Here is a 16,588-nt window from a genome sequence, read left to right as displayed (position 1 = left end):
TGCAGGAGTCCAATGTGATGGCTGCTGCTGGCAAAAAAAGACTCAAAATGGAGGGGGGAAAGAAAAGAGATCTTCTTGTGGAGGCGGAGGGCATGGCTAAGATAGTAAATGAATACTTCGCTTCAGTCTTCACTAGAGAAGAGCATGCTGCCATTGTAGCAGTAAAGGAGGAGGTTATAGCGATTTTGGATAGAATAAAAATAGATAAAGAGGAGGCACTCAAAAGATTGGCGATACTCAAAGTAGATAAGTCACCCGGTCCAGATGGGATGCATCCTAGGTTACCGAGGGAAGTAAGGGTGGAAATTGCAGAGGCACTGGTCACAATCTTCCAATCCTCCTTAGAAATGGGCACAGTGCCGGAGGACTGGAGGATTGTAAATGTTATAACCTGTTCAAAAAAGGGGAGAGGGGTAAATCCAGCAATTGCAGGCCAGTCAGCCGAACGTCAGTTGTGGGGAAACTTTTAGAAACATTAATCCGGGACAAAATTAATTGGCACTTGGAAAAGTGTGGACTAATAAATGAAAGTTGGCATGGATTTGTTAAAGGAAAATCGTGTTTGACTAACCTGATTGAGTTCTTTGATGAAGTAACGGAGGGGGTTAATGAGGATAGTACTGTTGATGTTTATATGAACTTTCAAAAGGTACCACATAATAGACCTGTTAACAAAATTAAAGCCCATGGGATTAAAGGGACAGTGGCAGCATGGATACAAAATTAGCTAGGGGACAGAAAGCAGAAAGTAGTGGTGAACAGTTGTTTTTCAGGCTGGAGGGAAGTGTACAGTGGTGTGTCCTAGGGGTCAGTATTAAGGCCACTGCTCTTTTTGATATATGTTAATGACCTGGACTTGGTATAGAGGGTATAATTTCAAAGTTTGCAGATGACATGAAACTCGGAAATGTAGTAAACAATGTGGAGGATGGTAACAGACTTCAGGAGGACATAGACAGACTGGTGAAATAGGCAGACACATGGCAGATGAAATTTAACGCAGAGAAGTGTGAAATGATGCATTTTGGTTGGAAGAATGAGGAGAGGCATTATAAACTAAATGGTACAATTTAAAAGGGGTGCTGGAACAGAGAGACCTGGGACTGTCACCAAGTCTTTGAAGGTGGCAGGACAAGTTGATAAGGCTGTTAAAAAGGTATACGGGATCCTTGGCTTTATAAATAGAGGCATGGAGTACAAAAGCACGGAAGCTATGCTGAACCTTTTATAAAACACTGGTTAGGCCTAAGCTGGAGCATTGTGTTCATTTCTGGGCACCACATTTTAGGCAGGATGTCAAGTCCTTGGAGAGTGTGCAGAAGAGATTTACTAGAATGTAACCAAGGATGAGGGACTTCAGATATGTGAGAAGTTGGGGTTGTTCTCCTTAGAACAAAGGAGGTTAAGGGGAGATTTGATAGAGGTGTTCAAGATCATGAATGGTTTTCATACAGTAAATAAGGAGAAACTGTTTCCAGCGGCAGAAGGGTCGGTAACCAGAGGGGACAGATTTAAGGTGATCGGCAAAAGAGCCGGAGGCAACATGAGGAAACATTTTTTTATGCAGCGAGTTGTAATGATCTGGAATGCACTGCCTGAAAAGGTAGTGGAAGCAGATTCAATAGTAACTTTCAAAAGGGAATTAGGTAAATACTTGAAGGGAAAAAATTTACAGGGCTATGAGGAAAGAGCAGGAGAATGGGACTAATTGTATAGCTCTTTCAAAGAGCTGGCACAGGCACGATGTGGCAAGTGGCCGCCTCCTGTGCTGAACCTACTATGATAGAGATCTCATGGATCTGTGTTAATTTTTTTAAATGAATTGATTTCTCAAATGAATAGTGTAGTATATCTTTTAAATAATGTTTGAAATGCTACCTTAGCATTCAGAGAATTTTTATTTGCTCCTTCATCCATCTTGCTGTTATTACCATGAACATGTGACAAAATGAACTAGATTGTGTACTCTGCTCTTGTTTTTATCCTTTCTGCATACAAGACAGTCTGGTAGATTTCCAGACAAATTAAAAACTAAACTGTTGGAGTTTACAACTGATAAAAACAATGAGAAAGTATAACCAACATGCTTTTGGTTACATAAAATTCCCATGTGGGTATGAATTTAAAAAGGCTTTTGCCTTATTCAAATTATCTTGCTAAATTTATTATTTCAGTCAGAGTACTAAGCCAGAATGTTATTCAACAAAACATTGACTTTGAGTTTTATGATGTAATGCAAGGATTATGAAAGTTCTAGAGTGCATTTTCACATAAGGCTGTTGTGAAATACAGTTTCATAGAGAATTGAGGTTATAGTTCATCAGGACTAGTCTATCTGCCTGTTGTAGACTGAACTGAATTTGTGCAATGTCAGACTGTTTTCATAGAATAAGAGTTTTCTTTATTAACACTGTGACAACAGGGAATGGTGAATTATTTATATTCTGTGAGCCTTGTCTTCACTTCAGTTGGTAAGAATTCTTAAGGTCTTCTGATTGACTTCAAATTTCTGTATGAGAGGCAAGAAATAAACCAATTGATATCAGTTCTGTTTTTAAAATTGCTCATTTCCACCAACAGAGAGGGCAGGGTGGAGACTTCTATTTTGGTACATTGTGCCTGTCTGAGTACTAACTCATATCAATAAATTCAACACTTAACCAGGTTTTAATTGACATACACTGGGGCAATTTGGCACTGGGCACACATGGAATCATTCATAGTCCCATTCATGATTTTGGAAGAATTGACGTAAAAATAAAAATCCTGTCTTGAAGTTTAAGCAAACATAATTAATTTCCTCCCCATTCGTGCAATGTGATAAAAACGCCAAAGAGCTAATAGGCAATAACATGAAGTTGGATTGGGATAGTTTTTTGAGAATTCTCTGATTTTCACCGACCTTGATGATGGATATTCTCTCAAACTCTCCATTCTTTTTCATAATAAGCAAGCTGATAACCGAACTTCGTTATAAAATGACTACCTAGTATCAAGTAATTAATTCATTTTGGAGAAACAGGAGACTGCTCCATTGTTTGGCCTGCTACCTTAACCACTTTAATACTGTGCTAAAGTCGCTCCTGTTTCACATCATTACTTCAAAATGCACATTTGAGAATATTGCGTGAGCGCTGAGGCAGCACAAATGTAATTTCAGAACCACTGAATTTGCTTCAAAAAAGAGCCTGTTTGGTTTTTGAAGACATTCCATTTTCTTCTCATGACGTGAATAGATTTTGAGTGGCTTCCAAGCCACCTGTATGAACATCTTCTGTATGAAAGATTCTTTTGAAGATTGCACACATTTCCAGTTTGGTAACCTTAGTTAAAACAAGGTCAGATTTCTATTTTTTAGAAGTATTGAAATTTTGACAGAGAAAGCCATTTGACCCATTATCCCCATGTTTCTCATCGCAGCTTTGCAAAAGACATTGCAACATCACATTGAACGACAGATCATGTTGCTTTTTATTTTCCGTAAACCTCCCTGCACTGCACTTTTCCTAATTAAGAGGACAGGTTTAGAGACCAATTTTGAGGCCTCCACAGGGCTGCTCTGTAGCTGGCTGGTGGAATTGAATGATCTGTCCAGGATAATTGGGCAGCCACATAACTTCTTCCCCACCCATGGGAAAAATGCTCTGTAACTCACCATGGCAGCATGGTTGAGATCTGGAACTCCCTATGTAACAAATCCAAACACAAATCAGCTACTTAATGGCTTCCCATGTAACTGCCATTCTTCTATTTCACACTACAAAAATATTCATATAAGACTACAGTTTCCATGTTATCAAATTAGTAAAACTGAATAGCATCAACTTTTTTTTTTAAGTGAAAACACTCTTGTCTGCAGATTTCTGTAATCATGAAATTCCTTTGTTTAAAAGTGTGCTATTTATTGCTGAAGCTGTAGATAGAATTGCTGATTTTTTTTCAAAAAAAATTGGGGGCAAACTAGCACATCACAATGGAGCATCATTATGTGGCACTGCAAAGAACTGAGACCCAGGAGAGCCTCCAATCTTAATTTTGCTGCTGTAGGGAAATCCCAAGTAGAAGCAGTGTGCTTACCTGTGAGGAGAGAGATCAAATCAAATGGGGTGCCTTCATTGAGTTACTTTCATACCCCTTCTGACAGCTAGCATAAATGCCATTGTCAGTCACCTAGAAACAAGGGCTGACCTGATTCCGTATACACAAGATGTGCATGGCTGGGGAGGAACCAGGAAGTGAGAAAATTGAGAACAGTAAGATGATTTCTGTCCTAATTTGCTAGCGTATCCTCACACAGAATTTCAACCCATGTAGCACCACTTCTACCAGCGTGGCCTGCTGCTCTCCTACCTCACAGCTGTAAATGGACCTTGATGGAAACGATGAGTTGTCATTGCAACAGACCTGGAATGAGGCAGAACCAGCTAGGCTAGAATCAAAGCAGCAACTGACAGAAATGTATTTTCATCAAAGGGGCGTGTTGTGTTTTGTATGTTTTCTTTTGTTATCTGGTTAAACCCATTTGCAGTCAGACTAAAAATGTTAAGAAAACCAATTTAGTATATATGTGAAGTTCTGTATTCCAGTATGGAAAATATTTAGGAGACTAGTATTTTGAATGTTTTGCCTTTTCTGTAATAACCATTGAAATTAGCATGAGTGTAATTATGCAGAAAGCTGAATCATGTAAATAGTACAACATGTCAAAAAACATTTTCAGTTATAGTATCCTTACAGTGTAAGGCGCAGTCTTGAGTGTGTTACAAGGTAGTAATAACAAGTAGTTGAGATGGTATCAAACTGAGAACACCAAGGTCAATCGGTTTATCAGTGTCAACTTGATTCTGAAATGCATTTGTGCCTTGGAACACATTCCAGCATGTGTTCTTTATAGTGCGTAGGTGTAGAACAGCATCTTCGCTTTTTCTAATTTTGATTTTCCTATGTTTTTTCCATGACCCTGTCTCTCTGCCCATTAAGTGGTGTCATGACTGCCAGTGATTTGTGGTTTACTCCTGCTTGTGCTCTGTGATTAGGCTTGAATTGAATAGTAGAATTTATGAAGCAGATACAGGACAATATTGCAGCTTCTATTTGTATCTTGATGTAATCAGCTTTGAATAATTGTTTAGAGGTGTAATTGTGGTGTGGAGCTTCAAATCTTCCATGCCAGTGGGGTTCATAGGTAAAATGTTGACTTTAAGCCCCCATTCCAGTCAGTCTCCAACTCCCCAGACATTGTGTCCTCTCCATGGTTATTTATCCGACAGGTAATTGGAGTGCACTACTGTCACAAGATGCTGCATCTATTAGCCTGGTTTTAATAAACAGTTGCTGGCATCCAAATTTAATTATCAATTAAGACTGGGATTTGCCCACTTTCTCAACCTTGCCTCCATTTTAAAAATGTAAGAACCTATGAGAAAAAATTATTTTATCTGTTTGTGCTTTGATCACAGAACCCACAGTGGTGCCAACTACCTCTGCTGCTAGATCACAACCAGTCAGTAATGCACCTACCTCAGGCCAGATCTTAAGTGCGACTCCAGGTCCTTCTACCACCCAGCCTGCCTCTGTGACAGAGTCTTCAGGAGTTCCTACGACCATTGGTACAGCAGGTCCTCCAACAGTGGGTATGTCCATAAGTTTGTTTTACTTGCAGCCAAGTTGTAAAATTACGCATTCCAAGGCTGACATCCCAGTTATTCTTTGCTACCCAAGGCCACTTCAACACAGAAATCCCTCTCAGACTTCCCTGATGTCTTCATTTGATTAATTGGTAACCTGAAATACTCATTAACCAGGCTTTTCAGAGGAAAAGATGCTTTGGTGACCTTGCAGCAAGGATTCCTTGCTAGGCGGGAGGAGAGGAAATTGTTCTCTGAACTGCTTAAACTTATCTTTTACTCCATACATCTCGGTAAAGTCACAAATGAAATAAAGGGGGAGAGAAAGATGACAAAAGGAAGATGTGAGTGTTGAAAAATGAAACCGAGTCAATGTAGTCTCCCCTGGACTGGGAATCGTGAAGCTAATGATGTCAGGCTAGGGACCTGAACTTTGGAGCTTACCTTAGATTGAGTTACTCCCTGAATATCATAACTACCAATTCCCCTAAGTGGGCTAGGCATTGTTGGCACTTAACTTTGTCAGTACAACCATGAATTCTGTATGTCTGATTGTTCAGTACCTTGAGACAAAGGAATAGGCCTTAACATACTTCTCTTAAAAGTCCCACGGCACTGTGAAATAACACTGGATTTCTTGAGCAGTATGGAACTGATCCTACAAGGGGGCAAGCAACCTTCGACCTGGTCCTGTGTAATGAGCCAGGATTAATTAATAATGTCCTAGTTAAGGATCCCCTTGGAATGAGTGACCATAACATGGTTACATTCCATATCCAATTAGAGGGTGAGAAGGTTGGTTCTCAAACAAGGGTACTGAGCTTGAATAAAGGAGACTATGATGGTATGAGAGTGGAATTGATTAAAGTGGACTGGGAAAATAGATTAAAGGGTAAGACGGTACATGAGCAGTGGTGTTCATTCAAGGAGTTATTTTACAACTTTCAAAAAATATATATTCCACTGAGGAAAAAAGGGTGTAAAAGAAATGACAGCCATCCGTGGCTAAGTAAAAAAATTAAGGATAGTATCCGACTAAAAACAAGGACATATAAGGTAGCCAAACTTAGTGGGAGGATAGAAGATTGGGAAGTCTTCAAAAGACAGCAAAAAGTAACGAACGGATTGATTAAGAAAGGGAAGATAGATTATGAAAATAAATTAGCAAAAAATATAAAAACAGATAGCAAGAGTTTCTACAGTTATATAAAAAGAAAGAGGGTGGCTAAGGCAAACGTAGGTCCCTTAGAGGATGAGACCGGGAAATTAATGGTGGGAAACATGGAGATGGCAAAAATGCTGAACAAATATTTTGTTTCAGTCTTTACGGTAGAGGACACTAAGAATATCCCAACACTGGACAAACAGGGGTCTCTAGGGGGGGAGGAGCTAAATATGATTAAAATCACTAAGGAATTGGTACTCAGTAAATTAATGGGACTCGAGGCGGATAAATCCCCTGGACCTGATGGCTTACATCCTAGGGTCTTGAGGGAAGTGGCAGTAGGGATTGTGGATGCTTTGGTAATAATTTTCCAAAATTCTCTGGACTCAGCAAAGGTCCCGGCAGATTGGAAAACTGCTAATGTAACACCCTTATTTAAAAAGGGTAGTAGGCAGAAGGCTGGAAATTATAGACCAGTTAGCCTAACATCTGTGGTGGGTAAAATTTTGGAGTCTATTATTAAGGAGACAGTAGCGGAACATTTGGATAAACATAATTTAATAGGACAAAGTCAGCATGGCTTTACGAAGGGGAAGTCATGTCTGACAAATTTGCTTGAGTTCTTTGAGGATATAACGTACAGTGTGGATAAAGGGGAACCAGTGGACGTAGTGTATTTAGACTTTCAGAAGGCATTCGACAAGGTGCCACATAAAAGATTATTGCTCAAGATAAAGAATCACTGGATTGGGGGTAATATTCTGGTATGGGTGGAGGATTGGTTATCTAACAGGAAGCAGAGAGTTGGGATAAATGGTACATTCTCGGACTGGCAACCAGTGGCCAGTGGTGTTCCGCAGGGGTCGGTGCTGGGTCCCCAACTCTTTACAATCTATATTAACGATTTGGAGGAGGGGACCGAGTGTAACATATCAAAGTTTGCAGATGATACAAAGATGGGAGGGAAAGTAGAGAGTGAGGAGGACATAAAAAACCTACAAGGGGATATAGACAGGCTGGGTGACTGGGCGGAGATTTGGCAGATGCAATACAATATTGGAAAATGTGAGGTTATGCACTTTGGCAGGAAAAATCGGAGAGCAAGCTATTATCTTAATGGCGAGAAACTGGAAAGTACTGCAGTACAAAGGGATCTGGGGGTCCTAGTGCAAGAAAATCAAAAGGTTAGTATGCAGGTGCAGCAGGTGATCAAGAAGGCCAACGGAATGTTGGCTTTTATTGCTCGGGGGATAGAATATAAAAACAGGAGGTATTGCTGCAGTTATATAAGGTATTGGTGAGACCGCACCTGGAATACTGCATACAGTTTTGGTCTCCATACTTAAGAAAAGACATACTTGCTCTCGAGGCAGTACAAAGAAGGTTCACTCGGTTAATCCCGGGGATGAGGGGGCGGACATATGAGGAGAGGTTGAGTAGATTGGGACTCTACTCATTGGAGTTCAGAAGAATGAGAGGTGATCTTATTGAAACATATAAGATTGTGAAGGGGCTTGATCGGGTGGATGCGGTGAGGATGTTCCCAAGGATGGGTGAAACTAGAACGAGGGGGCATAATCTTAGAATAAGGGGCTGCTCTTTCAAAACTGAGATGAGGAGAAACTTCTTCACTCAGAGGGTAGTAGGTCTGTGGAATTTGCTGCCCCAGGAAGCTGTGGAGGCGACATCATTAAATAAATTTAAAGCAGAAATAGACAGTTTCCTGGAAGTAAAGGGAATTAGGGGTTACGGGGAGCGAGCAGGAAATTGGACATGAATTTAGATTTGAGGTTAGGATCAGATCAGCCATGATCTTATTGAATGGCGGAGCAGGCTAGAGGGGCCGATTGGCCCAATCCTGCTCCTATTTCTTATGTTCTTGTGTACCCAGGCATCAAGATGCATCAGGTTTGCTTTGATGAGATAAATGACAAACTGCACAAGATGTAACTGGAGAGAAATAGAAACATTCATATTGGAGTATTGTGGGGAGCTTTTTTGGTGTTGGGGCAGAGAAGAGGAAGATTTACTTTGCTTTTGACTTGGGAGTGCTGAATGCAAACATTGAGGGTCAGACATAGGAAGGTTTCCTTTCCCTTGGAATGACGACCTTCAACTTGATGAATACAAAAATTTGCTCAAAATATGACACATTACTGTGAGAATGTTACAGATGTTCGTAGAAAAATCTGTACAACTCTGTGATCATCTGGGTAAATACATTGTTCAGTGATTCCCAATCCGTACGTATTAATAAGACTCCCAGTTTAATTCCTCATTCACACTGGGTTAATCTAAGCTATCTCACTTTCTTGCTAAAGACCCCTACTTGAAGCAACTATATGCAGAAATATTAGAATACAATGTAATTAGAAAAGACAAATTTAAAAAGTTGTACAATGCATTTTTATCATTTTGTTTGCATATTATTCTTTTACATTGATGAATGCTGAGATCATGCTCTTTAATGTAAATGACACAGCAACCAGCTGATAGCCCAACATTTTCATGCGCCTCAAACTGCTGTCCAGTTAATCAGGTTTACCCCCCTTTTAGCAGTCACAACTCTTGGTCTCCAGTCATGATTTGGATCACTGGCACAAATAAAAGTAAATAATGGAAGAAGATGCAAAGATGTTATAGGTCTCAATTAGAGCACTGCTTTCAGAACCACTTTTATAATGTAAAAGTGCCAGAAATTTCCCAGACAAACGGTTGATTTTTTTTTGTTACTTTTCCTCAAAGATGATGCTCGGAGAGCTGGGTCAAGTGCAGTGCCAGAAGCTGGTCCTGGGGCAATGCCAAGGCTCCCATCCTGCTGCCCTCAGCATTCACCTTGTGGAGGGTCTTTGCAAGGACACAACTCATTAGGACACCCTCATCCAAGCTGTCTTCAGCAACATAACCACCAGTTTCAGCACCACCCTGGTGCCCACTCTGCAGTGCCACCATCGATGCCTTCGTTTCCTGAATCGAACTGTCCTTTGGAGAGACCTGCTGTAGTGCCAGCACCTTGTGGAGCTAATGGAAATGCAGGTGGCCAATATCACGATCAGGTTTGTATTCTTCTATCATGTTAAAAAATTGGGAAGGGAAAACAATAATGAATATCTGAGCTGCTAAATAGTAGGAACATTATTCTGATGCTGTAAGAATATAAAACATGATGCAAGTTCTTTTGAAATGATTAATTGAGTAAATAATTGAGTCCTATAAATTGTGTTTTGATGTGCATCCATTTCCTACAGGAAAAAGTCTAGAATGTTTGATTAAAAACTGAGCATTAAGATGGCAAATATCTAAACTTGCTTTGATTCATAAATTTGCTACATCTTAGTTCTTTGTAAATAGAATTTTCGTGTTTAATTAGCTAAGTGCATCATTCTGTTCTTAAATTCAGTCAATTTTAAGCTACTTACTGCATCCGTATGTAATTATGCGAATAATTCTGGTGTTGGACAGTACACTGGTTTTGAGAAGCAACGGCTTAGGATGGTGTTTTGTAATTAAAATTTCAATAGGTTTAAAAACCTAAATTGACATATGTTTGAACTTTTTCACATTCCTAGCAGTTGCCTGCAACAAATGTGAACTTTATAATGATAATGTAATCCATAAAGCAGAAGGAAAGCCTGTTGAAGTATTTTCAGTGTGAAGTCCTCCCACATACGTTCCCAGAAGAAGTAAAGGGGATGCAGAAAATGCTGGAGTTCAAAAAAAAATGAGACATATGACAAAACTAAGGCTAATAATGCAAAAGAAAATCAAGTGGAATATAGAAAATATAGAGGGGAAGCAAAATAGATTAGAAAGATTAAGGGGGATATGAAGAAAAATTGGTAGGTAACAAAAGGAAATAGTAAAGAATTTTATAGACATGAAAAATAAAACAGTCAAAGAAAGGCTAGGGCCACTTAGAGACAAAAAAAAGGGAAATCTCTTGGAAGATGAAGAAATGGTAGATACTAAATGAGTGCTTTGCTGCTTCTTTTCCCCCAGAGAAAGTGTAATAGTGGGAATGAAAAGATACAAGTGGAGGAGCAATTAGATAGGATAGCTTTGGATAAAGAAATAGCACTGAAGAAATTGGTGGAACTCAACGCGAAAAAGGCAGCAGGCCCTGATGGAATGCATTCTAGAATATTGAGGGAAGTTGAGAGCTCTGACTACAATTTTTCAAAAACCCTTGTATATGGAAGTTGTGCCAGAGGACGGGCGGTTACTGATGTGACAACTCTGTTCAAGAAGGGAGAAAGATAAACTGGGTAACCATAAGATCAGTCAACTTAAAAATGGTAGTAAATAGGGCTTCAACAGGCCATAATATGGAATAAAATTAATACTCAGTTAGAATGCTATGGGTTGATTATGGATTGCCAGCCTGGACTTGTAGAAAGGTAAGTCATGTTTGACAGATTCAACAAGAGTTTTTTGAGGAAATGACCGGGCATATTGATAAAAGAAATATGCTAGATGTTGCGTTTGTGAATTTTCAAAAGACTTTTGATAGGGTGTTACATATGAGGTGTATTGATAAGATAAAGGTGTACAGTATTAGAACGGCAGCTCAGATAGGCCAGGGATACGGAGCTAAATTTATGACTTTTTTTAGAAAGCCGCTAAAAGTGAGATGGGCCAAATGGCCGCCTCTGGTGTAAGATTTTATGATTCTACGTGTGTTTTTTTTAAAGGAAATGACAAACTTGGAAAAATCTTCCGTTTATTAACTTTTTTTTCCCCATCTGTCTGGCAGATCTGCCATTTTGGGTCACCATTCAAACCTAGTGCTATTTCAATAACTACAGAGGGAACATGTGCACAAGTGGCTCCATGCTTTAATACAGAAATTAATGAATCTCACCATACTGAAAGTCAATTTGGAGGTGTCTGAATCAGAAAAATGTTACTACCAGCTGGGAACTCAGCTGGAACAAAGCTTCTAGCCTTTACTCGGCACTTGTCAGTAACGGCATAGCTGAGGTTGGACACTCAACACATCAGCCTGTACCCCGCCACATAATCTGGTGCGGTCTGTTGGTGCAACAGTATTAAAGAAGTATTTGAGAGAAAAGGTCACTAAAAGCTAACATTTTCACTATTGTAATATAGTCTCCTAATGCAATAGTGACTATTCACTATCGAAAAGGATTCAGTTATGTCCTTTGATATAAAGTGGTGTTGCTTGCTTTCGAGAAGTATGTAATTAATTTCCTGAACCAGTGCAATTTATAGTGATGTTAATACAGTGCTTTGCATTCATGCAATTGAAATATTTAATAATGCACATATGAGCAGTTTTCCCAAATCAAGGAAAGGCTGTCTGTTAATCGTTTTTAGTTTCATCTTGAATTTGGAAAGCAGAACATAGTCAATTAGTGCTATTCTGCCATACCTGAAATCATACTTGGTGGAAAACGATAAATGACTGAAAGTGAATGTATATAACCAATGAAATGATGGACACAATGTTATACAATTTGATCCTTCTGCAATGATTTACATATTGCTTTCATTGTACTCTTTTTTTTAAAACAGACGCTGCCTGTTGATTTAAGCAGTGGTGCTGTTAGGAGCCATGGAAGCGGGAGTTTCCATGGTACTTCTGCATTTGATCCCTGCTGTCCTGGGTCTTCCTCACGTGCTGCAGTCTATGGAGCGCAAGCAACTGCTGGAACAAGCCAGCCAGTAGCTGTCGAGGGATATAGTTCTGGGATGGTAGGACAGGCTCAAGGTCAACCACAACCACAGCCACCACTCGCTTCCTGCCGACATTATATGCACCCTACCTGTAAGCCTTTTCAGATTTTTGCAGTGCCATCTTGTTGTTTATGTTAATGATCATCACTTTAAGTTGCCATCTGACATAATGTTCTGTCAAAAAAAATTGCTTTTTATCCATAAATGTGGTAATAGTAATATTGGTTGTACATTAATGTGACTAATTCAATTTACAATTCCTGGAACTGTGATAGTTTAGGTGAGGATGTTGTAGATATTTTTAGTTACAGTATTTATATTTGGTTAAATATACTCCACCATTGTTCCTTCCTCTGCAACCTGTTATACAGTGAGTTGTTAAATTGTGCTGGGTGGGAAAATTGGATGCCAAGTCAATCTGCATCACGATTGCATACTTGCTAGCAGCTGCATTGCCAGACACCCGAGAACAGAAAGCTTGGCTGCCTTCGAGGTTGGGAAACAGTTATGCTGATTTTTTAATTGAATTCCTGAGTTTACAGTCTCTGCATTACTAAGTCCGGTACAGACATTGTAAATATCTGCATTTATTTCAATAAATTCAGTTCATTTAGAGTGTCTCCGTTTATAAATAAAGTTGTCTTTTAAAAATTATTGCCTTTTCCAAATCTTTTAAGTGGCTGCCCATCAACGGAACCAACTTTACAGGGGCTAAGTACTAAAATGGTGTGGATTTTTTGGTCTATTAGTTCAGATCGTTCGTTATAAATTCCCATTTAGCCAAAGGGCTACTAGGGCAAGGCTGAATGTAGATCCAATCACAGTGCTCCACGGCTTGCCACAGAGAGGCTTTTTTGTTATTAAAAATCGTGGAATGAAAACCCAAAAGAAGTGACATACTTTCTTAACTCCTGGTAATGCTGCCACTGATAGAGATCTCAATTCCTCCTTTGTGATTTATGGTGAAGATGAGAATGGGTTCAGTTGTGATATCCCAAGTTTAAACAGCCTGTTGATGATCACTGTCTAGCCTGATAATGTGAGGAATAGTCTGTTGGCCATAGTATCAGAAAGTGATCAGCACGATGAAACTATACTCAAACTTCAGCTACAGCCTTCAAGAGAGAAGGAGTGAAAATTATGGGGTTGGGGGGGAATTGCGTACTTTGAATCAAAAATTTCCTACAACTGGCCCAAAAGCATGGATGCTGGCATATTGAAAATGTTAACCAAATGTGAAATGCCTGTTCATCCCTCTCCCCCACCCCTTCATCTTTCTGATTATATTTCTGGAATGTTTGATTAAAAACCGAGCATTAAGATGGTGAATGTCTAAATTTGCTTTGATTTATAAATTTGTTACAATTTAGTTCTTTGCGATTAGAATTTTAGTACTTTTTAGTTAGCTAAGTGCATTGTTCTGTTCTAAATTCAGTCAATTTGAAGCTTGTTACCACATCTGCAAGTAATCATTCAAATAATTCTGGTGTTTGGGCAATAAACTAGTTTTGAGAAGCAAACCTTTTAAGAAAGTGTTTGTTTCTCTTGCAGTGCTTCAGATCTTTTTCAATGCTGTTCAGTGCTTGAGAGATGGTGGTTGTAGACAGCATGGTGATGGTTAATCTGGTTACAAACCTAGCTTGGTTCTTCACTATTACTGCTGTTAAGAGTTGCACTTGACGTTGCCAAGATTTTTCAAATCCGCTGTTTTTTCTTCCTTAGCAAGGAGAAGCATCTCTTTCTCTACTTAGCATCTCTCCATGACAGTATGGCAAAGATTGGGAGCTCTGCACATGGAAGATTGCAGGCATAAATCCTTATTCCACCAGTCCGCAGTGCAACAAATTAGAGCTCAAACCTCCTTTGCCACTACACAGTGTTAAATAACTTTGCTATTACCAGCACTATAATAGGAGAGCAAAATCTGCACTGTTTTTAGATTCTCTATTTAATAATAAAGGTCCCAGTTACTGTATTCGAACCTGGGACCTTTAGTTACTGAGCCTCATGGAGCTCTCAACATCTACTTTATGCAGAGAAATTAAAGCTTAGTCACGAATTAGCTGATTTCAGTCAAACCTGTGGGGACACCATAATTAGCTTTAGTGTCCCTGAGGTTTCTGCTTTTGACTGCTGCCTAGTGATCCAGGATTTGTACAAATGGACATGTGGTGAGGATGGGAGGGACTAAGTGATGCAATAGGTTAGACACTGGCCGTACACCTCTGGGGCCTGTGTTCAAATCCAGCTAGAAGGCCCCATGCAAAATAAGTTTGGGTAATCTCATTGGAGTTCCTAGTGGTCATGAACCTACAGCACAGAATCGTCCCTTACATAGCGTTAATTGCCACTGTCGCTCAGAGAAGCCACAGAATGGTTCCTGTAAGAAATTGAAAAATTGTCACTCTGCTACAGTAGAGGATGCCCTTCTGAGTTGGCCCAGAGTGGGAGCTTTACTCTGCATCTGGCTATGCGATACCTGACTTAGTGCTAGAGGCTGACATTGGGTGCCTGAAATAGGAGTTGTTCCATTCCCCAGCATAAACATCCCTCACCTTGATGAGCACAAAAAGATGAGGATCAAATCCGACTTAACTGTGTGATTCATTCCACGGATGAATAGTATGTGAACGTTCATTCTCTAGGCTAATATATGATAAAGGGCCAAATGAATGGTGAGATACCACAGAATTGCCAGCATCCATGGAACCATGTTCTGGTCTGAGTCAACTTCTTTGAAAGGAGGGATAATGTGAGAACATTGTGGAAGATTGAGACAGTAAACAATAACTTTATATGGAATTGTGAACCATGTCTCCCAATTGTTATTTTAAAAATGTTAGTTCGCATGTATATGGCATGAATTAGTTACATTAGTTATTTCACTTTTTTCCCTGTGAAATTTTTGATAATGTCCCACATTTTTCAAAGGTGCATACTTCAGGTTAGCTGCAAATTTTGATTTTATTTACTGTTTCCTTCTAGATGCTCCATTGCCAAGACCACTGCACCACCAAGCTACCACATGCCCCCATGCACATGGGAATCCTCCCCCTCCACCACAACCCCCTCCCCAACCAGAATATGCTATTCCACACCCAGTGCACCCTTTCCACCCACAGATTCCCTCACATCCTTCAACTCACACTGTACCACCAGCACCTCCACCACCTCCACATCATCTCCCTGCAACAGCAGCAGCAATGCCACACCATATCCCTGCTCCACCACCTTCCTCTCAAAGACTGCACCATCATGAAATGCTTCAGAGAATGGAGGCACAGCGAAGAAGAATGATGCAGCACCCAACGTAAGTTTGTCATCACTCTGCTGTGGTGCCAACAATTTTTTTACTGTATCAGCATAATTGGATAGTTAATTTAAGTACCGCAGACTTGTAAATTCCCGTATGTCCCTTGGAAAATTACAAGTTGGATTATCTCAGTCTCATACTTGTGACCTTTCTAAATCCAAAATATACTCAGTTGATGTTGCCACTTATGTAGTCTCCCGGTTTGTGTCGCTTCAAATGTTTTCAGTGTTTTTTGTATATCTTCCTATTCTCCACAATTTTGAATGACATCAGTATTGGTCCATGAATTGTTACTTTGAAACTCACTAATTCAAAATGTAGACTGTTGACAGCAGGTATAATAGAATTGGACATTTTCTATCACTCTCCTGATGACTCGGTTACTAAATGTCCTCCTGGAGATGCCCCCATCAGCAAATCTAACCCACCACATTTTCCAGCATCCCAAATGAGTTAATGACGGTGCGATATTATATGTCCATCATTACTGCCAGTACATCACTGGACATTTAGAATATCTGTCTACAGTAGTGGTACAGCATTGCTAAATCATACAAAACATTCGAAAAATTTAAAGCCACAACAGTCACTTATGTTGATGGAAGGATGATCGATGAAGACTTCCACATTGGTAGATTTCAACAATATTCTCAGAGGCACCAACTTGTCATTCTGTGAGACTGCCTGTAGTTTATGCTGCAGCAGGCATCTGACTCCAGCAGCAGCAGCCACTTCCTGGTCTCCCCCACCCCTATGACAAGCTTGAAGCATAGCCAACAATACCCC

The 16,588-nt window shown here is 39.8% G+C and overlaps 1 protein-coding gene across 4 annotated transcripts in view; it reads left to right on the top strand.

Annotated features, from left to right (window-relative positions):
- Window positions 1-16,588, top strand: part of rnf111 (ring finger protein 111) — a 128,854-nt gene that overhangs the window by 99,074 nt on the left and 13,192 nt on the right. For all 4 annotated transcript variants that reach the window (XM_067971497.1, XM_067971496.1, XM_067971499.1 and 1 more), the window contains exons 5-8: window positions 5,460-5,633; window positions 9,538-9,848; window positions 12,328-12,580; window positions 15,475-15,799. In XM_067971497.1, coding sequence (XP_067827598.1) covers window positions 5,460-5,633; window positions 9,538-9,848; window positions 12,328-12,580; window positions 15,475-15,799 — 1,063 coding nt within the window. The remainder of the gene's footprint in view (window positions 1-5,459; window positions 5,634-9,537; window positions 9,849-12,327; window positions 12,581-15,474; window positions 15,800-16,588) is intronic.

Source organism: Heptranchias perlo, chromosome 34, assembly GCF_035084215.1.
Source record: "Heptranchias perlo isolate sHepPer1 chromosome 34, sHepPer1.hap1, whole genome shotgun sequence".
Classification (NCBI taxonomy): domain Eukaryota; kingdom Metazoa; phylum Chordata; class Chondrichthyes; order Hexanchiformes; family Hexanchidae; genus Heptranchias; species Heptranchias perlo.
This window is presented reverse-complemented; position numbering and strand designations above follow the sequence as displayed.